The sequence below is a fragment of the Lipotes vexillifer genome, unplaced genomic scaffold (genome assembly GCF_000442215.2).
Source record: "Lipotes vexillifer unplaced genomic scaffold, Lipotes_vexillifer_v1.1 scaffold831, whole genome shotgun sequence".
Taxonomy (NCBI): Eukaryota; Metazoa; Chordata; class Mammalia; order Artiodactyla; family Lipotidae; genus Lipotes; species Lipotes vexillifer.
In genome coordinates this window covers 1,292,646-1,317,643 of record NW_006791661.1, presented here as the reverse complement: position 1 = coordinate 1,317,643, position 24,998 = coordinate 1,292,646, and the positions used below count along the sequence as shown (strand labels likewise).

Genomic DNA, 24,998 nt, shown 5'->3' with positions numbered 1-24,998 from the left:
TTGTATGATCTAGTTTTGCATGACTGTTGAAAGAAACCTGCTAGACGCTAAGAATTTTTATTTTTTCTCATCATCACATTATATTATTTTGAGAAAATCTTTAACAAAATGAAATGATGTTTCATTGGCCTGGATTTGAAGAAAGTCCTTTAATCAAGAGTATTCAATCTATAGCTTGTTTTTACTATATTTTCGTCGATTACATTTTAAACTTCTTAAAATCCAACTACAAGAATGGATCACAGCAAAAAAAAAATGTGTCTCTAAACCGTCAATTCATAATGTTCTAATCAATAATGTAACAGTGAAATGATTAAAATATCCTTTGCTATACTTAGAGCTTTTGAAAAAAGTAACCCTTTTTTAAGACCTAGATAAATAATCCATATGAAGGAAATTCATATTTGCTTCATGAGATTTATTTCTTGTCTTCTAGGGTAAATCTGCTCCTTAGGGGCCAACAACTTGGTGGAGGAGGGATATGTGAAAAATAAATAGAATGCAGTCAGATAAGAGCAGCGGAGTTTAGAAGAAAATGCCCTTGAGCAGAGAGAAAGATAAAATTAACTATACCTAAGAAAGTAAAGGAAAGCTTCAAAAGGAGGCTGTGCTCTAGTCATTTTAAAATAACTAAACAATGTTATTAATATTGATGTGAAATTATTATTAACTTCAACAGCTAACAATAAGGAATGATTAAGGAAATATGGCACATTTTCACAATTGAATTGTCATGAAAACATTAAAAATAATGTCTTCCAAAAATTTTAATGATATAGGAAAACATGGATGATATGATGTTTAGTGTAAAGGAGTCAACTCAAAATTCTCTATACAGTAAGATTTTAATTATATAAAATAAATATGCGTGCAGAAAAACTAAAGTAAAATTCACGGATCTGAGTACTGTAATATGAGTGATTTTAATTTGCTTCCTTAACATATTTTGTAAATAGCTTAAGTTTAAGTTTTTCTTTAATGTGAACAAAACAACTTCTGCTTTCTGGACTAATATTGCAAGTTACAGAAAAGATTTTACCTTTTTGTGAGAGAGCAAGGGACAGAAACTTGGGGAATAACTCAATTTGGAGGACTAGAAAATGAAGCCGTAAATAGAAAGAGAAAAGCAGAGCGAGAATCAGGAACATATAGTGTCACATCCAAGGGAGGAAGGATTGTTCACAATATCATATGCTACAGTGAGTTCAAGAGCAGTGAAGACTGGGGAAACCCATGGCCTTTAGAGACAAGGAGGTCAGAGGGTGAACACTGAGACTGTTGAAGAAAACCTGATATTGTAATATAAGGCCTTTGAATCAGAAAAGACCGTAATTTAAGCAATTTGACTTAACCTCCTAGTGATATTTTATTTATGTTGATTTGATGTCCATTAAATGCTTGTAATACATATAATGTCAAAGTATTACCAGCATTCAATAAAAATGAATCACTGTATATGACACATATATAGCCTATATATGGCCTTTCTCTATATATAATATTTATATGGCCTCTCTCTGTATATAATATTTATACATAAATATACCAATATAAATGTATATACATATATGTGTATTTTTTATATATATATTTTTTAATTTGGGCAAGAAAATGGAGCTCACGCCAGGTATTTCAACAGAGGGATTTAATATGACAAATGAATTAAACAGCTCTAGAAAGTGACACAGATTAGAAAGCTGCTTCCACCCCCAGAGCTACAAAGAACTAAGAAGTTGATGATATACAAAGTTAGGAACTGGCCCTTAGCAGGAGCTAAAATTAAGGAAGAGATGATACCACTGCTGAGGACATATCCTGAGGCAGAAAAGGGGAGAATACCCTGGCTTCTCCCTTCGTCCCACCTTGGGTCTCCCACCAGTGCGTCTCACTGATGAAGTCTCACAAAAGCCAGTTAGCAACTGAGCCTGGACTAAATGGTTCACAGGAGTCAGCTCACTGGGATACAGAGCAGAAGCAAGGAGAAGGGATGGGAAATGTGTATTAGCGTATTTACATGGGTAGAAATGAGGCTGAGAGACAGCATTTTTTGATGGACTAAAATATTTACCAAAACACCTTGTGAGATATACTGTTTTGTGTCTTTCATACCTAGATGGGTAAAATCTTGTCTTTCTTTGATAGCAGAACTCTGGAATAGATAATGTTAGAGGGTTATTTTCACCTCTCAGATTTTAGTGCATCATAAAAACACAGCAGTTGTGTTTAAATGCACTTCGCTGCAGTGGTTTTCACATGAAATATTCACATAATGGATTGACAGAGTCCAGACAGTTTTACTGAAAATATCTGTAGCACTTATAAATTTAGAATATAGGATTTTTGCCTCAGAAGAAGCTTCAAAATTAATTTTCTGCTATAATATGCTTTCTGTAGAGGAAATGGTTTATAAAATTTAGTATTCAACCATAATGTCTTTTGTGGAAGAGTTATAGTTATCTCTAAATCATGTTCTACATCTTTTCAATGTTACAACGTATTTCTTCCTGATATTGAAGTTAGCAAAATGTATTCCCAACTTAGCTTCTTACAAACTCCAGACTTAAATATTAATGAACTTGTAATGCCTAAAAAATCAGAATATTTTTATTGTTTTTAGAGTTGCTTTGCTTTTATTCCCAATCTTGTACCACATTTAGGGCAGAGCACAATTAATTTTAGTAGTCTTTTTTGAGAAAAATAGAAAATATCACTTATAAAGCATATCACCTTTGCTTCTTGACATGGCTTGAATTAAACATATCTGGGAGCTCACATTTCTATTTAAAACTTAATTTTTTTTTCGTTGCAGACGTTTGGAACAGAACTCAATCAAGGTCATTCCTCCTGGAGCTTTCTCACCATATAAAAAGCTTAGAAGAATGTGAGTGAATAATATTCTGAAATCAGTGTAATTTTTAAAAATTATACAAGTCATGACCATGCGAAGACATCCATTTAAGTATGAATAAATACTCGACAGATTACGTATTAAATGATGTGACTATCTGTTGCTAGTTCTATAATATTGTAATGTCAAAAGCAAAACGATTAATTTTTTAAGTTCTCTGTAATTTAGCATATTAATTCACACTAGTGTGAATGTACGTGGTCAATATATTATGCAGTCAAATTCTTAAATATTCTATTTTCAAAAATAACACATGCCATCTTTAATAATAATTTAGGAAAATAGCCCATAATTGATTTAAAAGTGTGATTTTTTTTTAATTTAGGATGCTTCAGATGTTTCATATTGCAAATTTTATATGTGTATTGATAGGTGCAAAACTGACATGCAAAGGCAATAAATAGCTTTCTCCTGCAGTAAATCTCACTGATATTCTATTTAGTTTAACCTAACCTATTTTTAATCTTAGCGACCTGAGCAATAATCAGATCTCTGAGCTAGCACCAGATGCTTTCCAAGGACTACGCTCTCTGAATTCACTGTAAGTATTGACCACATCACTGAAGGAAAGCAGCACACACAAGGAATAGTGGCTCTAGTTTTAAATTTGGATTTAAGGGATATACTCTTTCAGTTTTTTATTATGAATTATTAACAATAATTAGTATGAATCTTTAGTGAATTTCATCATTTTTATGGAGAACTGCTACCTGCCACTAAAATTAGCCAATTTTTAGGGGGTATATATTTTAAGGTTTGACAGTTCTGCTGTTTAGAGAGCAAGAGTATGAGCCCCTTTTTTGACAATGTTTTCTTTCTGAAGTAAAGGGAAAATGTTTATTTTGGAGTGCTCTGGTCAGTGTTGTGTTGATAATTCTTAAGCCCATAGCCGCTGTCTCTGGGGACAATTACAGTCCCCTTTAGAATGATGTTGGGTGAAGTCTTGTAGAGAACAGTGGAAGACGACCATTGAGAGGGCCCCCCAACCCCTGCTTCATCACCTAAAGACTTCCCTGACATCAGGCAGCCTGATTCCTCCAGCTCCATTTTTTGTTCTCAAGATTGCTTTGGCTGCCTGACTTCAGACTATACTACAAAGCTACAGTAATCAAGACAGTATGGTACTGGCACAAAAACAGAAAGATAGATCAATGGAATAGGATAGAAAGCCCAGAGATAAACCCATGCACATATGGTCACCTTATCTTTGATAAAGGTGGCAGGAATATACAGTGGAGAAAGGACAGCCTCTTCAATAAGTGGTGCTGGGAAAATTGGATAGGTACATGTAAAAGTATGAGATTAGATCACTCCCTAACACCATACACAAAAATAAGCTCAAAATGGATTAAAGACCTAAATGTAAGGCCAGAAACTATCAAACTCTTAGAGGAAAACATAGGCAGAACACTCTATGACATAAATCACAGCAAGATCCTTCTTGACCCATCTCCTAGAGTAATGGAGATAAAAACAAAAATAAACAAATGGGACCTAATGAAACTTCAAAGCTTTTGCACAGCAAAGGAAACCATAAACAAGACCAAAAGACAGCCCTCAGAATGGGAGAAAATATTTGCAAATGAATCAACTGACAAAGGATTAATCTCTAAAATTTACAGGCAGCTCATGCAGCTCAATAACAAAAAAATAAACAACCCAATCCAAAAATGGGCAGAAGACCTAAATAGACATTTCTCCAAAGAAGATATACAGACTGCCAACAAACACATGAAAGAATGCTCAACATCATTAATCATTAGAGAAATGCAAATCAAAACTACAATGAGATATCATCTCACACCAGTCAGAATGGCCATCATCAAAAAATCTAGAAACAATAAATGCTGGAGAGGGTGTGGAGAAAAGGGAACACTCTTGCACTGCTGGTGGGAATGTGAATTGGTTCAGCCACTATGGAGAACAGTATGGAGGTTCCTTAAAAAACTACAAATAGAACTACCATATGACCCAGCAATCCCACTACTAGGTATATACCCTGAGGAAACCAGAATTCAGAAAGAGTCATGTACCAAAATGTTCATTGCAGCTCTATTTACAATAGCCCGGAGATGGAAACAACCTAAGTGCCCGTCGTCGGATGAATGGATAAAGAAGATGTGGCACATATATACAATGGAATATTACTCAGCCATAAAAAGAAACGAAATTGAGCTATTTGTAATGAGGTGGATAGATCTAGAGTCTGTCATACAGAGTGAAGTAAGTCAGAAAGAGAAGGACAAATACCGTATGCTAACACATATATATGGAATTTAAGAAAAAAAAATGTTATGAAGAACCTAGGGGTAAAACAGGAATAAAGACAGAGACCTACTGGAGAACAGACTTGAGGATATGGGGAGGGGGAAGGGTGAGGTGTGTTAGGGCGAGAGAGAGACATGGACATATATATACTAACAAACGTAAGGTAGATAGCCAGTGGGAAGCAGCCGCATGGCACAGGGAAACCGGCTCGGTTCTTTGTGGCTGTCTGGAGGGGTGGGAAAAAAAAAAAAAAAAAAAAAAAAAAAAGACTTCCCTGACAGACCAGCTTTAATCTCTCAAAGAACAAAGATAAGAAAGTATGACAGCTTTTTAATGTCAAAAGGACTTCCAGGGAGACAGCTATGTAAATTAAAGTGCTTCTGAAGTGAATTTATAAAGGCCATTATTCCTTCAAACTTGTACAAAATCTTCAGAAGTCCACCGAGTAGAGTTAGCTTTTATTTCAAATTTTAATTTTAAAGTTTGGAAATGAAATCTGGTATTTTTTAAAGAGGTGATGCTTAGAGAAGGGTTCTTATTGTTGTAAATTACTGCAGGGTACTTAGAAACTTCAGAAGTCAATGGTAGCCAGTGAGAATTTCAGGATACACATGTGTGATACTCAGATAAACACCTTTGGTTTATATAACAGTTTACACTCATACCAAGGGGAGGAGATGGGCCAGCTCTTCTGGGCACATGGATGTTCAAGTTGCTATGCCAGTCTGCTCAGAAAACTGCAGTTTTCTTTGAAGAAAAAAAGTGGAAAACTATCACTTCACCTGCAGTGTCTGCCTAGGTTCATTTCTGTTTGGTTTTTGTTTTGGATTTTTATTTTAATAGATGAAGTCCAAGACCAGGGAAACAACTATTGGCAGAAAGTGTAAAGTACAGTCATGCACTCTTCTCAGGGTGGGCTGTCAGATTCTAAAATTGCAAAGCGCAATGCAAAACTCTATTAAATCACCCAAATTGTCCGTAAAGTACATACCATCCTGGACAGTAATACTATCCAAAGTAAACATAGACAACCTCCCAGCCATACAAAAGGACAGAACAAAAGTCAAGTCAGTGTACAAAGTCTTGGTCCTTCAAGTATCTGCGCCTCAAAGATAACCATTAAATGTCAAAAAAAGAGAGAAATGGATGGAGAATTCTGATTTATATCTGCTTGCTTGCAGAGTTTACTGTTAAGTTCTACTGCCTTAATATGTTGACACTTGTGGTTGTGAGAATTAAATGATAAAAAGAAATAATAAAATAAAATAGTATTCATTTTAATTTTGTTAATCATTCATCACAGTAAATTACATTATATTTATTAAATATATATTTATTATAATTAATGATTATAACTTATGTACTAATCTACATATATAATAAACTAATGGCAAATTGGAAAAGAAATGACAACACATGTAAAAGAACTTGCTTGCTGAATTGGGATCTTAGTCTTCAAGATCATAGCTCTCATGTACATAGTTCTTTTGGAAAGCTATAGAAAAGCATTATCTTTCCTTGTAGAACTGCATTTCAGTCAGGACGCTAAGTCACTGAGGAATTTCTAGTTCAAATCATAGCAGTACATGGAAAAGTAGGAACCTTTTTCCAGAGGTGGAATACCCACATAATGCCTTATAACATTGTAAAACAGAAAAGCTAGGAGAAAATCAAATAGCTATGATATCACAGAGAAAGTCCATATATTATAATTAATATTATTTTCCTCTTTGTGTTCATGTTCTGAATTGGCCTTCCAAAGATTAAATTATTTACCCCCTCCATAAAATATATAACTACCCGGATTTGCAATCACCCTTTTCTTCATTTAAACACAATCATAAATTCAACAGAAATGTATTTGGGCCTCTCTTGTGTACTAGTCCCCACGTGAGTGAACAAAACACCAAAATCCCTCCCTCATGGAAGTGACCAATGATAAAGTAAACTATGGACAGAAAATATAGTATATCTGATGATACAGGTGCTATGAAGGAAAACTAAGAAAGCAAAGGGGATAAGGAATGCTAGAGGAGGGGAGAGCTAAAATTTTAAATAGAACAATTAACAAAGGCCCCCCGGGAAAGTGATATTGGGCAAAGATCTGAAGATTGGGATTGTAGGAGTGAGCTCTGCAGAGATATGGAGCAAGAGCATTCAAGACAGAGGGAACAGGGCTTCCCTGGTGGAGCAGTGGTTGAGAATCCACCTGCCAGGGCAGGGGACCTGGCTTCGAGCCCCGGTACGGGAAGATCCCACATGCCGTGGAGCAACTAAGCCTGTGCGCCACAACAGCTGAGCCTGCGCTCTAGAGCCCACGAGCCACAACTGCTGAGCCCACATGCCACAACTACTGAAGCCCGCGCGCCTAGAGCCTGTGCTCCGCAACAAGAGAAGCCACTGCAATGAGAAGCCCGTGCATGGTGACGAAGAGTAGCCCCCGCTCGCCGCAGCTAGAGAAAGCCCCACACGCAGCAACGAAGACCCAATGCAGCCAAAAATAAATAAATAAATAAATTAAATAAAAGTATTAAAAAAAAACAGAGAGAACAGCTAAATACTGAGGCTCTGAGGTAGGAGTGTGCGGAGTGTTTCAAGACAGAGCAAGAAAAAGTCAGTATGACTTGAGGGGAGCAGATGCTTGAAATTAAAATAATGAAAAGGTTGCAGTTGTTGGTAATGGCAAGGACTAGGGTACAGCCACGAGGATAGAGGGATAAATATGGTGAAAGACAGGTTGCTGGAAAAGAGTCATGTTGGAGACTGAAATAGTGAGCCAGGAGTTTAGGTCTTCCAGAAAGGGGTGAAGTGACTTAGGTGTATGTAGATTAACTGCAAGAGGGATGCAAATAGGCCACATTTCTTGCTTTAAATGAAGTGTTTACTTGTACAAGCTGCTTTTATATGTCTTACTGCAGCTGTACTCAATTATATAGCCAGCTTAATTTAATCACTACATTTGCTAAAGAAGCAAAATATTTAAAGGTGGTATGTTGCCAAATACCTCTAATGCATTTTATTTAATAAATTGTTTTTGTATTCAATTACCAAAATAGTATATCTTAGAGAAAACTGGACTTGATCTGTTGAGTGTTTTTTAAGGTCTCGCCTATTAAATTCATTAACATTTATTTATTTTTATTAACATTTATTTTGTTACATATTATTATATATCACTATTATATATATTATATACCACTATTATATATTAACATATTTTATTATATAACAATGTATTACATATTATTAACAAAATATCATTCAAAATACATGCATCTATGAAATCATTTTATCCTCAGGGCTTTTTATTACTTTCACTGTGACATCAACAAAATTTCTATAATATTTAATAATCATTTCTTAAGAACTTGGCATACAAGTACATTTAGCATTGCCTCTAAACATTTTTTATTTTTCATTTACTGGTTGGATTTATATTATATTATAATTATATATATTTATATTAACAAAATAACTTTATAATAAGTGTTATAGCAGTGCAGCATAGTGGCTAAGCATATCTCCTTTAGAATGCTGGATGGCTTGTATTCGAATACTGGCTCTAACTCACTGGTACACAGAGCTAGTTACTAATTTCGCTGTTCTTCAGTTATCTCATCTCTAAGATGGGGATGAGATTATTCCCCTCCTGGCTTTGTTAAAAACACAGAATAAACTTTCAAGAGATATTACAATAAGACCATGGCAAATTCTTCTCCTGATACTTATCAATGTGTATGATTTTGGATTTTAATTATCCCAGGGAATTTTTATGCCCAAGATCCTCAGAATATGGTTTTCCCCTCTTCTTACTTTTTCATTAACCTTTTACAAACTATTGTAGTTCACTGATTCTTATTTCCTCTCTTCACTAACCAGCTCACAAATTCCACAGGGGTCTATAGTGTAAGGCTTGATTGCTGTATTTGCGTTTCCTACAGGCTTTTCTTGGACTGATGTTAACTGTCCAGCACAGTACCTTGCATTTATCACTGGTTTTCAGTGAAAATGTAGTGACCTCTGCTTTCTCTTTACTGTACTCTCTTTAAATTTGCTTAGTGTTTTAATTCTCCAAGTACACGTGGTTTTTCATTTATAAGTAACTATAGCTCTTTAACATTTATTTGGATAGTAAGTCTGCCCATTGCACCTTTTTCATGATAGCCATCATGTAGGTTTCTATTTTGGACATTTTTTCTCTTTAGTAGGAGTTCTGTCTTCTGCTTTCAGCAAGGGCAGGAGAAGTCAAAGACTGGCCAGCAGTGGTTGCTGTATCTTACTGTCCCAGTATTGAAACACCAGAGTGAAACTGGGTTTAGTATTCTTAGCCTTCCTTCTTGTAGCAGGTACAAAAGCTGCCATAAGATTTCCCTGTTGTTTCAAACGACTATAAAAAATTCTCTGTCAGCATAACTGTATTGTATATAGAATGGCAAATATAAGCCATGTATAAGAAAACTGTAGAAAAGCTACCCAATTTGTCATTCTTGGTATTTGGAAATTGTGCGTATTACTCATGTATTTATTTTCTTTTCACCTGAATTATTTTTATCTTTTATCTTAAAAATTTTCCTTCCCTCTTATGAGTGTAGCAAGATTCTCATTGGCCCTCTTGCAGTTTGTATCTTTATGTGACGATACTCCTTTCCCTCATTTTTATAGACTTTGGCCCTATTTTCTTGGCTGCCATCCAATTGTTCCGTCCTGGTCTTTGGACTTCTGATATTTTTAAATCCCTTTTTCCTTCCTACCATTTCGATCTCACTGTGTGTAAAAAAACGATTCAGCCCTAGTATGGCTATACCGTTTTGTAGAGAAATCTCATCCCCATCATATCAAGTATTTATTATAATATTTTTATGATAGTCCGTATACCCAATTATACCTACACTTACAGATTTCCTACATCTTTTTGTGATTTTCGTCTTTTTCTCCCCTGTACCCAAATTGTCTCATTAATAGTAAACATCTATTTTCTTATCATGATCTTAAAGAAAACAGAATGATTTGTTGGAAAAGAAAATGTTCACAGTGTAAGTATGGCACACTGTCTAGCTAGTCCTCCTTTTGTGCTATTTGAACCAACCTTTGAAACAAAAGACCCAAGTGAACAACCTACTAAATTACTCACCCTTTGATTCTAATGTGGGTTCCCCACAGTTCTTACACATCCTGTTTCCTTTTTAGATCTCGATGGGTTCAAAATGTGAAACTCCTTCAGTATTCAAAATAGCCCTTTTGAGTGTCTCTTTGAAGCCATACCTTTTATTCATCTCAGTTGTATCAGCGGCTGGCACACGGGCCAAGGGTAAACATTGAACAAGTAACAGCTGGATTCAGTTTAATTGGGCACGAAGCCTAGAACCTGGCAAAGTTCCTGGCACATAATGAGTGTACAATACCTATTGCTGAGTGCATTACTTGAATGATATTCAGTTGAATATCCCGAATTGGTGCCACCTTGATCTGATCATTTGTTCCCTAAAGCCCTCTGTTCTCTTATTCTTGACCTTAAGATATATATTATTATTGCTCTACCCTTTCTTAATGCCCTTACCTCCTTGAGCCTGACAATGTAGAATTCTCTCTTTTGTTCTTGTATTTTAAAAATTGTTTCTTCTCTAATTGTGTTTTTTAAAAAATCTATATTCTATACAAATGAATTTTTATGTTATACTGTATAACTATACCACTGGAATCTATACAAATGAAATGTCACATTGTACAGTATAGCACCCAGCTTTATTTGTTCCCTTAAGAATTTTCTTCATATTTTGTAATATATCCCACCTCTCGCTGACATCTTAAAAGGGAACAGCTTTTTCCTCACTCTGATTCATCTCTCTTACATTATTTTCCTCCTTTCCAAACAGAAATCATGTACAGCTGCCAAACATATTAATTATTTTGATTCACATTTTGGCTTTTTCCTCCACATTTTTTTTTTACATCTTGATTGGAGTATAATTGCTTTACAATGGTGTGTTACTTTCTGCTTTATAACAAAGTGAATCAGTTATACATATACATATGTTCCCATATCTCTTCCCTCTTCCGTCTCCCTCCCTCCCACCCTCCTCCACATTTTATGACATCATTTATTTCTCTTGCAAAAGAATACTTCTGACTTTTTAAAGTAATTTATGCCCATCCTAGAGAATATTTTTAAAATAAAGACAGTATATATAGATTCAAATTCAAATGACCTCTGGACAGTAAGTCACTTACCATCTAGAGGTTTTCCACTTTTTTTTTCTATGTGTATATGTATATATTCTTCTAAACAAAGTTAAAATTATACTATAATATATTCTTTTGTATTATGCTCTTTTAAACTTAGTGTTGTATCATGAATACTTTCATTTCACTAAATATTGTTCAGAACATGATTTTTATCAATGTGAAATATATATTTAGCCAATCCCCTTCTTTGGAACTTGGATACACTTTATTTGTATTTAATTGTTCACTGTTATAAATTATTCCATGAACAACATTTGACAGATAAAATATTGTGTTTGTCTCCGAGTTTTTTCTTAAACTCTTGAGAGAAATTACTAAGTTAAAATTTATATAAACATCTTTACGACTCTGATACATGTTGTCAAATTGTTCCTCTAAAAATATAATTTCTATCTTTTCCTACACATAATTGTGGTCCTCTGCTTTTGAGGCCTGAAAAATAGAGGGGCATCATTGCAGATCTGTGGTCAATAGCCAACATGATGAGTCAATCATTTTCATTTATTTGCTGTTGAAATCCCCTCATTTCACCCTTTCTGTGAATACATTAATTTATTCCTTAATTTGTTCCTGTGCTAATTTATTACTCATTTTACTCTTCAAACAATATTCATTCATCAATCCAATGTTAGAACATCACTGTGTATCAAAACCTAGGCACCAGGTATGCTGAAGTAATCAAGTCATGATCCCTGCACTTTGTGGCTACACTTAGTGGCTAATCAGAGGTAGGGACATGACAATACATTCCTATTCATATTTCTTTGGTGAACATACATTTTAAAAATTCTCCTGTATCAATATTAATGATCACTGTCTTCACAAATCTTACATTTCTTATGCATATACATTATATGTTTAAAACGAAAATTTTACACTTATGTGGATTCCTTTCACTGTTTTCCATTATGATAATCCTAAACCTCATCCCTTTAAAGAACAGTACGTTCCACATTTACTGTTCTCCTTTGTTATATACTGTGTGCTCTCATTACATATGAACTGTGTGTGCATGTGTGTGTGTGTGTGTGTGTGTGTGTGTAAACACATGACAATTTAACAGTGGACATTTCTATAAAAGGGGAATAAAATTATAAATTATGTTAATTTTTTTGTTTTTCTATGTTTTCCAAACTTTCTACCATAAGCTATGTCTAATCTATAATCAGGGAAAAAACATTTGCAGATTGAAGTTTGTTTACTCAACTATGGCTTTTATGACATATGGAGCTTACTAACCTCCTATATGCCTGAATACATATGTTTGGCTGAATTTGTTTTGCTGGTTGATGTCTAATTTTTTTGTTTGTTCAAATCATGTTTTTCCAGTGTCCTCTATGGAAATAAAATCACAGAACTCCCAAAAAGTTTATTTGAAGGACTGTTTTCCTTACAGCTACTGTAAGTATTTGATTGTTTCTGATCTGTTGAACCCAAATATATATTTTAGCCAGTGTACCATCTCATATTTTCATGGAGGCTTCAGAAAAATTTGACCCAAAATGACATAGTTTCATGAAATGGAAAAGATTAGTCTAGTGGAGCTAACATTGATGATGGTTATTTATTGGAAGACACAACACTTTGAAATTGTTCCCAAACCTTTCTTTCCACATTGTCATAAATGTGAGCATCCTGGCTGTTCTGTCATTTATAGTTTGTGGAATCCTTGCCCTTTATGAAATTTCTCCGGTTTGATTTACCAATAGTTGGAAAGGAGAAAGACCTGGTAATATGTTTATCCACCTTTGTCCAAAGAATCTGCAACAGTGACAATACTAGAATAACATCCCCCAACACAAAGATGGCGTTTAGTAGCCTAGGACAGAGTGGTAACATTCAAACTAATCTTTAGTGAGAGAATTATCTGTCAGTTTCCTGTATTTTGTCTTTAAAGACCACTCTGCTTAGAGAATAGCTACAACTTATTTGTCTCGAAAGAAGTATTTATGATACATATTTATAAGAATAAGACTTGACCCCAGATGTCTTAATTAATGCTCATATGAAAATGAGATTGAAAAAATATGCTAATACTAAGATTGTTAGTGTTGGACCATCAAAGTCTATTCAAATCACCAAACACGTATAGGGTATCTCATTTGGGGTACACACTGACCTAGCTGCTGTGGATAGAAAGATGAGTATGATATAATTTCTTCTCTCAACTAGCCCACAGTCAGTCTACTTTAAAATTCTTAAGTTTAGAATGCTATTTTCTCTTTTGGATGTGTGTATTTGTTGGAGTTGGGGTTTGAACCACTTACTTGGTAAAAATTTATTCCTGATCTCACAAACAGCCCAAAGGTTGATTTTTTTCCTTACTTGATAAATGTATGTTTATAATTACATCCTATTATCCACATTTTAAACTTTTCATTATTATGCAGAAACATATTTTATATCATAACATGGTTCATACATATACACATGTACACATATGTGTGTCATACATATACACATATGTACACATATACACATATGTGTCTGTTCATACAGACACATAAGTGAAGCAAATCATTTACAAAACTGTTTAACCTCACTATGTATAGTACTGTCAATTCTGTTCCATTCTTTCTCTCTTCTTAATGCTACATAAGTCAATAAATTGATTTTACAACAGACCAATCAGTCATGATAAATACTGACCTTTGTGACCTAGTGACTTTATTTGGGCATCAAATTATTTTTTAACCCTTCATTTGCAGTGAAGTTAGCAAATATTGTTTCTGATCTTGAATAGGATGACTCTATACACATTATAGGTATAGCTAGGTACTATAGCCAAGTGTTACCTTTTTGTTATTTACTTTTGTGTCGTTCTGTCACATCTTCATAGCATTATTCTCCTCACCATTCACTTACATTCTCTTGCTACCACTGTCCTGCCTAGTACCAACACTAAAAATGGCACCTTTTTCTTTCCACACACATTTATTGGTAGTTATTGTAACAAGTGGGTTGATAAACACTGGGAATCTGTATGTAGATAAACCTTACTAAAAAAGCCAGCTTTCTCCCTCTGCCTTAAGTTCTGTCTCTAGACTAAGCCTGCCAGAGCTAATGTGGCACAATTGACTCTTTATGGTTAGTTGAGAATTTGGTTAGGTTAAACATCTTAGATCTGCTTGAACAGATGAGATATTGAGGAGAAGAAGTAGGTAAATGGAAGGAACAAAAGAAAGTAGTGCTCGGTATTTTCCCCCTAATTTCTGTACCACCTGAATGTAAACTAAGTACAAAGTGCTCAGAACGGCACTTTCGTTAGTTGTGTCTTCCAGGCTCTGCATCTTTTCCTTGTCCTTAGCATTGTGCTCTCCAGCTCCTTTCTTAGTTAGCTCACTAGTTAGGGAACATGGCCAGTGGGCCGTGTGTTGTGGCCCCAAGTGGGAAGGTATAGGATTAATCAGTCCACACCTCAAACCATGCCTCTAAGCTCTTAAGAAAGTATTATATAGATCACAGAGAAAGCCAAAACTGCAGTTTCTGAAGGAAGATAAAAAAGTACAGCAGGGAGAACCACCACTAGAAAGTCATGGCTTTGCATGTGCAGGGAGTTGAGGTCTTAAAAAGGCAAGTAAAATTGGAATACCCTGAATTACAGAGATTCTGGTGGGCAAATGGGAAAACAGTTTTCAGTGTGTTAGATAAAAACGCATCATACACAAACCACATAGCACATATTTTTTGAGCTACTAAATATTTGTTAAAGTCCTAAGTATCAAAGCTCTGAACTGAATGGTGACCGAGAAATAGAAGTATCAAAAAAAATTCTCTGCCCCTGGAGGGCTAAACTGTCTTTGGGCAAACATGAGGGCCTCTATAAAATAGTTGACAAGACTAGGTAGCACTGACTGACTTCCTAGAGGAAGGAATACATTAGTTGGGTGGCAGTTGTATTCTGGAAAAGTCTTGTTCTGGAGAAGGTGGGCCTTCTGTGAGACCTTGATAGGCCAGAAGGTTGAGGCAGGTGGAGAGTCGGGCAAGTACCCTCTCAAAGGTGAGGGAAGCATGAATACAAGTGCAGACACAGGGACATATAACCTACAAGAATGATGTTTGCTCAAGTGTGATCTATAGACCACAGTTCCACAGAATATTGATGCAGAATACCGCTGGTATATATGAGAAAAAACAAGTTTGTGGGATATTACGTTAAACCAAATGAAATGGATATGTATAATGCAGAATGAGGGTTTTCGTGTGATAATGCCACTCTCCAAGATGGTTATAAAGTAGTCGTTCAACAACAAATATTTATTGAGCACCTAGCACATGCCAGGCATGTGGGAAACAACAGAGAACAAAATAGACTAATATCCCTGTTGTCTGGACTTATACCCTTGGGAGATGGTTCATGCAGATGGCAGTCAGCAAGAACATAATAAATAAGCAAATCACACATAACAAAAAGAAATGTGTATTTAAGAAAATAGAAAAAGTAGATTAAAGTAAAGGAATTGAGATGCTAAGGATAGGGGAGGGGCAAAGACAGGCCGACAGTATTGGAGGGAGTGGCGGGGGGAGGCTGAATGGGAAAGGTGACATTGCAGCCGACTCGAAGAAGCAACATAGTTAACCAGGCAGACATCTGGGAGAAGAACCTTCCAAGCAGAGAAGAGAGTCTGGCAAGGAGACCTGTGTGGCCGGAGCTGAAACAGCCAGGAATAGAAAATTTGGAGGTTGTAAAGTTCAAAAGAGGAACCAAAGATCCCATTGGGCATTATGGGCTATTGTCAAGTCTTAGGTTTTATTCAGAGCAAACTGGGAGTTGTTGCATGGTTTTGAGAGAGGGGTGATGTATTCTGGTCTATGTTTAGAAGTCTCACTCTGGCTACCGTTTTGAGAATGGACTGAACTTCTTTTTCACAGAGCAGCTCCAGAGACTAATGTTTTATGAGAACTTTATGGTGTCCTTGACAGGAGAAACTGGCTCTCACCCACCTTTGTCTATTGCTGTACTTCTACACATTCCAGAGAATATATTTAATAATTTTTGTTGAATAAATGTATAAGTACCACTAGATTTAGGCAATCCAATCATTAGACATGACCCATGCTTTATCTGCCATGACCCCAAATCTTCAGCCTGTGATACCTCAATGATTACTTAATGTTGAGGGTAAAAGAAATGGATTTCTTGATTGGGTTTTCTCAAGAACAACAGAGTCTTGAAGATGGGTTAATGAGATACTACACTTTAATTCTACGACTATTTAATCAAACAGATTATTGAATGCCAACAAGATAAACTGCCTTCGGGTAGATGCTTTTCAGGATCTGCACAACCTGAACCTTCTCTCCTTATATGACAACAAGCTTCAGACCATCGCCAAAGGGACCTTTTCACCTCTCCGTGCCATTCAAACCATGTATGTATATAGGATTTGGATCAAACGTGATGACCATTGTATTCACTCTCAATTGGAGAGTTGAGTTCATTGCAAGTCATGTGTAAAAGTGTTCTGTATGTGTTTCTGAAAGGCATTTGGCCCAGAACCCCTTTATTTGTGACTGCCATCTCAAGTGGCTGGCGGATTATCTTCATACCAACCCAATCGAGACCAGTGGTGCCCGCTGCACCAGCCCCCGGCGTCTGGCAAATAAAAGAATCGGACAGATCAAAAGCAAGAAATTCCGTTGTTCAGGTAACTTCTTACTTTGTGTAACATTTCCCCAGCGTTACCCAAAACAGTAGTGAGATGTGGAGACAGCTGGCCTTGAGCTGAATTACCAAACATTGCAGAATCGTATTTCTTTTTCTTCTGCCCATGAAGGAAAAGAGCTGTAGTCGCAATTCATATAGCACTCCTACATGTAACATTTTTAACACAATATCCAGCAGAAGAAATAAAGAAAAAAAGACGCCTGGATACTTCATACTATAATCCCAGGGTTTGAATGTAACAGGGGCCTTTTATCTAACTCAGTGCCTTTCAAAGGCTGTAAGTCTCAAGTTTGTTGTATTGTTTTTCACTGAGCAACAGTAAAGTAATTAATCATGTTTCCATTTCTTTAAGAAAGTGAACTGAGATTTGGTTACTTGATTTGCTCAGGCTCAGAAGTAGGGGGAAAAAAAGCTCCGGATTCCTTGCTTCTCACACCGAATGCTGTTTTCTTGTTTTGCATTCTCGCATTTTGAATAGGACTGTGAGGGTACATTCTTTTTCCAAAAGGCCATCTTTTAACACTTTGGGAATATTACATTTACTTATAAAAAGTGAGATATAGATGCATTTTATTAATATTAAAGGGAAAACTTACTTCGTTGAACTTTACTGTTTGCTTAGGTATAATCTTTTCTATCTTCTCATAATAAAGTGCATTCTATATGTTTTGGGTAGTATGCTACCTAACTATTTCAGGAGTTATTTCACATTTGGCAGTTAATTTATACTAAGAAGCTAATATCAAAACAAAGCCCTTTATTGTCCATGGTTCCAGATGCATTTCCTACTCACTGTACATGATTATACTTCAGCCACTGCTGTGAATATACATTTTCACTTAGTTATCTATAGTAACTTTAGTCCATTCTTAATCTAATATAACTCGTATCTCTGCTTGCTGACATTCAGGTGCATCTTCTATTTTTTTTTCTCTTTTTTTATTTAGCTAAAGAACAGTATTTCATTCCAGGTAGGTTTTGCTCGGTAGTAGGACTAACTGCAGACACCTTTTCCTCACCTTATAAAATGTAGCTTCTAAAACTTTGATATGCATGCTTGGAAAATCCAGTGGGTACTCTGTAGCTATATTTCCTTCTGCATAGATCACTTGTAGCTGTTTCCTGAAAACCTGACCTTTGCATGCAGCTTCTGATGTTAAACATATTACTATTAAACTCCCACCTTTTTCTCTCTCTCTCACTTTGGCTGAAATTTCTCACAGTAGCTAAAATGTTTCAATCTATGGCTTTCTACTTAAATAATTTTCTCTCCTTATGTTGTATATCTGCCCTTTCAACCTGTTTTTAAAATGTAGCATCTTAAGCTGGTTTTAAAGACAGAGACCTTTCTGTTGTCAAAGAACTAGTGCTACATGAAATCAGTCTCAAACACACAGAACTGTGTTTTCCATCATGAGATTTACCTTTTTATAGAGATTTTTTATACTAAAAAAGTATCCCTTACTTTTTGCTTTACTTTGCTTGCTGTTGCTTCACTTTTTATACCAAAGCAGCAACTTCCTGCTAATTTTTATGCAGTTGGACTTCGCTTGTGATTTAAAATTCTTACATCCCTGGAGTCACAGTATAATAACTCCACGAAAACAATATTGACATCCATCCTGAAAGCATCAGAAGTTCATGGGCACCAAGTGCCTTGGATAACTTAGGCAGATGAATGGAATCTTTCTTAGAAAAATAATTGAAATGTTTTACCACTGCAGTCTTAGCACTATCAAGGCTGATGATTCTAGAACTAGCTCTTTGAAATATGTTTCTTTACTTATTTTTTCCTTGCCTGCCAATTGTGTAAAATGCCTCTTGACTTGTTTGTTTTAAACCATTATATAAAAAATACATGTTAGTAGTTCATTGGCTACATTTACAATATCCTGGGTATATTCTAGACTATAATATATCTTAATAGTTATAAATTAAAAAAATATTTATAAGGTGTTAGTATGAAAAAACATACTTATTTTCTTAAGAAGAACTCTGGGTTTGGTCTCTGTTTTAAGGAGATATGCATTGCTTGCCATTGTTGAATTATAATATGAATAATTGTGTGCATTTAACAGATTTTGTTTCATTACACATTTTGACTTGAATGATCAGTAATATATATATTACACTGGCTGCATAAGAAGTAACATGTTGAAAAGAATAGTTGATTGGCCTTCATTGGCAATCTTTAAAATTCAGTGTTTTTACCCAATTATTAAGTAGAAAGTCATCTGATAGCTATTACCCAGAAAAAGCCATTTTGAAAAACAGAACCCCTATAGGATAAAACATCAATATTACTTAAATCCCCAAATTAGAGAAGTGAATATAATTATTCAATCTGTCACATTTAAATATGCTTTATCAATAATTGAGAAATTAATATTTCAAATTCACCAAATAAGGAACAAAAGTCAGGTTGTTTTCATAAATTCTGATACAGTTTTGCCCTCTTATTAACAGCAGCCAAAATAGGTTTTGAGAAAAAAAAAAAAAACCAAAATTTTTATATCAGATATCATGGCTTAATTGTCAATCTCTGGTCATTCAATTTCCATGATTTAAACAAATAATTACAGAAGTCAGGACTCAGAAGAAGTCTTTGGGCCTCTCCTCCTTTTATTTTTCCAGATTTTAATTAAAATATGAGCTTGCCTAAAGAGCAGCCATAAAATAAGCATTGCCATTGCATTGAGTGCAGATTATTTTCAATGTAAAATACCTCGTGTATCTGTCACTTAGACTTTGTTCCCTGTATTTCCTTATTTCACTTTTTAAATGAAAGCTTAAACTGCAATACAACAGATCCTCAATAAATGCCACAACATTAATTGGCAAATGTAATGAAACTGTTATATTCAGCTTTGCAAACTTCCGAGATCCTGATTCCATTTCAATTAAGTGACATTATTTATAAGTTGGAAAGATCATGATGAAGCATGTAAGCCACAACCTAAGGTTTAATCCAAGTGTTCCAGTGATAGTCCTTGAAGATCTCACGATTAGTTTTTCACTTCATTTTACATGTCTACTTGCCTACCACCATTCTGAATAGCGTCTAGAGATTACAGTGAGCACTCAAAGAAAATTTATCTTGTGGAGACTTCATTTTTTTAGAGGAATTGACAAGAACTTAATTTGTGCTGTGCATCTTGTATGCCATTGCTTTTCCTGTACCGCTGTGCTTCGAAAAATGATTATGAAAGTTTACAAAGCATGACGATTCTTGTCACACCAGGCCATTCCCCGATAATTGCCACAGTAAGGGAGGAAGGAAGAGACCTGAGTGAGTTTTGTATACGTGTATGTGAATCTTAACTGGGTTTACTGTCTTTCTTTCCTTCTTGGTGATCTTTACTTTTGCAGGAATTCACCATTTTGGCTGTAAGTAAAAGTGTCTGATCTGAAACATGATATCCTCCCTTTTCAATCCTGATGTATCTTCTTTTAGTCTCACTCTTTTGCACCCTTTTTTTTTTTCCAAGAAGAAACCACAGATCTTTTGAGCCTCTCTGTTGTCCTTGTAGCGCACCTTCAACTTCTTCCTGGATGTTTTTCCCGAAAGCTGTTGTTTCCATTCTGCAGTTCTGAGGAACGTTGGAGGCACCTTTCAGTATAGCCCCTTCTTTGTGTTTCCAGGGAATCTTCGGTAGTAATACTCTTACTATGGTCATAAACATTCTGCGGGGAGAATGCATGTCATGTAAACAGTATTACGTTTCCAGAACGTCTGTAGCTTTTCTCCTGCTTCCCTTCATCTTTCCTCTTGGTCTTACCTTTGGCCTAGTGGATGGTGTAGTGGTTATGTAGCGAGATTTTCTGTTGTGCTTGATCTAACCATGTGGTTGCCAGGTATGAGTAAAACATGGTTCCGTCAAGCACCATGGAACGTCACGCAGCTTTCTACAGCATGACAAGCTGCTGAGGCTTAAATCAGGATTTACTTGTTTCTTTTTATAAAATCAAAATGAACAAAAGAGGGCTTTTTAAGCATTTCTGAAGATTATGTGAGAGGGAGAGAATAATAAAAGACCATAGAAAATTTAAAAACCTGAGTCCATCTATTTGCCTTGAAAGCCCTAATTGAAAATGATATCTAGGCATATGTTTATTACTGGATACATTTTAAATTCTTGACTCAGAGAAAAAATAAACTTTTTCACGACTAGTAGCCATTGTGTGATTAGCTGTCAAATAGTCTAGAATGGCTCATAACTGGATCAGCAGAAAGTACAGCTGTGAAAAGCTCAACTCTGTTAATGTTTTCCTGTCCTGTGAATCTGGTTACTCTTTTTTCCAGCAAATTCCAAGCCCTTGTTTTAACCCTCTCCTGACATCCATTGACCAAAATTCCCCAAGTTGTCTCCCTGCTGCATAATCTATAGTTATCTTACTTTTTTCTTCCTACAAATAAACAAATATTCTAACCTTCAGACTCAGTATCTTCTTTTCTGGCTTGAATCCTCAATAGGTACAGAAGATTATCGATCAAAATTAAGTGGGGACTGCTTTGCCGATCTGGCTTGCCCTGAAAAGTGCCGCTGTGAAGGGACCACAGTAGATTGCTCCAATCAAAAACTCACCAAAATCCCAGACCACATTCCCCAGTACACTGCAGAGCTGTAAGTTCATCTCCCAACAAAATCCGATTTGGGAGGGAAGGAATGAAAGCATCAAAGCATTGGGATTTTTGTCTTGCCCTTTCATTCTCAATAATTACATTAATTTTAATTGACATACATTGGCATAACTCTTCTTTGTACAAGCATATGTATTAGAGGTTTTCTTACTTCATCTTTCTGGCCCAAGATACAACTACAGAAATTAACTCACCTCTCAAAAATTCAGTTAGCACTTCGTAGTGCTAATAATAATACATTCATTTGATATTTATTTCTTGGATATTACTAATGTCCAAACCCATTTCTAAGCACTTAATAGATTTTTAATGTAGTCTTTTCAGCAACCAAATAAAATAATTTGGAGTCACCATTTTGAATCTGTGTTAATTATGAATTCAATCAGAGTCATTTTTTTATCAGCTGTCCTACTTCACTGACTCACATGTGGAAGGATTCAATGTTTACCAAGTATGAAGCACAAAGGATGGTTTTTTTCTGAACAATGGGTATCATAGCAGGAAAAGCTAAAAAGACAGAGTGTAATCAGATCTATATTTATAACACTAACATAGGGCCTAACACATACGAGGGTCTAAAATATGTTTGAATCATTTATAGATTCTGTGCCCATGTATGTTGGCCTTCACTGACTTTATTTATAAAAGTATGACATTTAATGTTAGTGTTTCTAAAAATCCAAGAAAAACCTAGTGAAACCTCATCATTTTTAGAACATCTTAGCAATGTTTATGTCTAGCACCATCTGGTATTTTTCATTAACTGCTTTGCAAAGTTGGTTGTCTTTTTGTGCATGTATAATTCTCTTGTCTTCGACTAGATTATAGCCCCTTGATGACAGAGATTGTGTTTTATAGTTTATCTCCCACAGTGCCTATAGTCATGCCTGTTACTTAATGAATTTTAAGCAATTTGAATAATTAAAAATAATATAATGCTTTAAAAAGATGGCAGAAACTCACTACCTAGTGGTTATAATGATGCTTTTTAAAATTTCTGTTAGTTCATGAAGCTATTTCATAGGTCCAGGACTTTAGAAATGCATGGAGACCATGCAGTAAAAGCCGTGAACTCTCTATTTACTATCATGTAGGGAGTTACATTTATTTCCAATAATACCACAAACAATAATTCAAATTTTATCTTCCAGCATGATAATACTTTAAATAAGTTTACTTGTCACTCAAGAATTTAGAAATTCATATCTAATTCATCTTTCAGCAAAAGTTGTGTGTGTTTTAAGAAATTAAGATTTTTTTTAAATTATACCTTTAAAAATCAGTACTGGGAAGAAAATATTTGTAAAACATATCTAAAAAAAAAACAACAATTAAAATGTACCTTACCCAGTTAAAAAGTGGTCAAATTATTTGTATGGACATTTCTCCAAAGAGATATAAAAATGAGCAATAAAATGAGCAATAAGCACAAGTTGTAATAAGCTCTTACAACCCAACAATTAAAATGTACCTTACCCAGTTAAAAAGTGGTCAAATTATTTGTATGGACATTTCTCCAAAGAGATATAAAAATGAGCAATAAGCACATGAAAAAATACCCAGTATCGGGCTTCCCTGGTGGCGCAGTGGTTGAGAGTCCGCCTGCCGATGCAGGGGACGTGGGTTCGTGCCCCGGTCCAGGAAGATCCCACATGCTGCGCCGCAGAGCGGCTGGGCCTGTGCGTCCAGAGCCTGTGCTCCACAGCGGGAGGGGCTACAACAGTGAGAGGCCCGCATACCGCAAAAAAAAAAAAAAAAAAAGATACCCAGTATCATTAGGCATGAAGAAAACGCAAATCAAAACCGTAATGAGGAAAAAAAAAAAAAAAACATAATGAGAAAGCACTTCACATCCAGTGGAATGGCTTTTTAAAAAGACAGTATCAGGTGAGAGAAATTGGGCCCCTCATACATTGCTGGTGGGAAGGTAAAACGATGCAGCACGTTTGAGAAACTTTTGAGCTGGGCTCTTCCTCAAGGAGTTAAACATAGATTTACCACATGACACAGCAATTTCACATCAACGTACATAACCAAGAGAATTGAAAACATACAGCCATACAAAATCTTGTATGCCGGTGTCCTAGCGGCATTATTTATAACGATTAAGAAGTGAGAGCAACTCAGATATCCATCAGCTGATGAATGGATTAACACAGTCCACACAATGGAATGTAGTTTGGCCGTAAAACAGACCGAAGTACTAATCTATGCTAAACATGGAAGAACCTTGTAAATATTATGCCACGTGAAAATAACAGACACAAAAGGCCACATTTTGTGTGATCCCATTTATAAGAAATATTCAAAATAGGAAAATCCACAGAGACAGCAGGTAAATTAGTGCTTGCCAGGGATGGAGGCAGTGGGGGGCAGCAAACTGAGAATGACCGCTAATGGGTATGGGGTTTCTTTTTTGGATGAAGAGTATGTTCTGGAATTAGGAAGCTAAGACGGTTGCACAAGCTGGTGAATATTTTAAAAACCACCAAATTGTACACTTTAAAAGGGTACATTGTGTGGTGTGTAAACTGTATATCAGTAAAGCTGTTGATACATATTTATGGAGAAGTGACGAGGAAAAAAATATCCTAAAGTGCTTTTGGAGGCAGGGGTAATAGTGGAAAAAAAGGTTTGAGAAACTTTGTTCTACAGATTACTGAATGAGAGTTGGTTTTGAATTTTGATGATTGGTTTTCTTCATTATGTGCTTCTTAATATGTTTTATTTTGGTCATTAAAATATGGGATAAATTGGAAAAAATCTGTACTTCCCTCAAATTTTCTGTGATATGTGTCGTATATTTTGCTTTAGGATATTCATTAAATAGTGTTATAATTCTGTATGAGAAATAAAATTTAATCTCTTCCTGACTGTTGGGAATGAAACTTTTCTGTTTCTGTTTTCCCTAGACGCCTCAATAATAATGAATTTACAGTGTTGGAAGCTACAGGCATCTTCAAGAAACTTCCTCAATTACGTAAAATGTAAGCCGTATATTAACCATCTTTTTAAATATCTGTAGTGCTGTGTTTTCTTATACCTTTGCAGTTTTATTTAGAATTCTTAAGAAATTGGAAAATATAAAAAATTCAGAGAAATGTCTATACAGTGACTACCTGTGACATGAATTTAGGGTAAGCTCTGAGAGGAACTTAAGTAATTGGCTCTTTCCTATGTATTCCAGTGATGGCAACCATGTTTTCTGTAGCAGAACCCTAGCATCTTACCTTAACTCAGACAGCTGGTTTGTTATGTGGCCACAGCAG

The 24,998-nt window shown here is 35.5% G+C and overlaps 1 protein-coding gene across 1 annotated transcript in view; it reads left to right on the top strand.

The window, feature by feature from the left end:
* Positions 1-24,998, top strand: part of SLIT2 (slit guidance ligand 2) — a 378,741-nt gene that overhangs the window by 271,739 nt on the left and 82,004 nt on the right. The window contains 7 exon segments of the mRNA XM_007464483.1: positions 2,810-2,881; positions 3,378-3,449; positions 12,749-12,820; positions 16,648-16,791; positions 16,904-17,067; positions 21,562-21,712; positions 24,642-24,716. Of these exon segments, the coding sequence (XP_007464545.1) occupies positions 2,810-2,881; positions 3,378-3,449; positions 12,749-12,820; positions 16,648-16,791; positions 16,904-17,067; positions 21,562-21,712; positions 24,642-24,716 (750 nt within the window).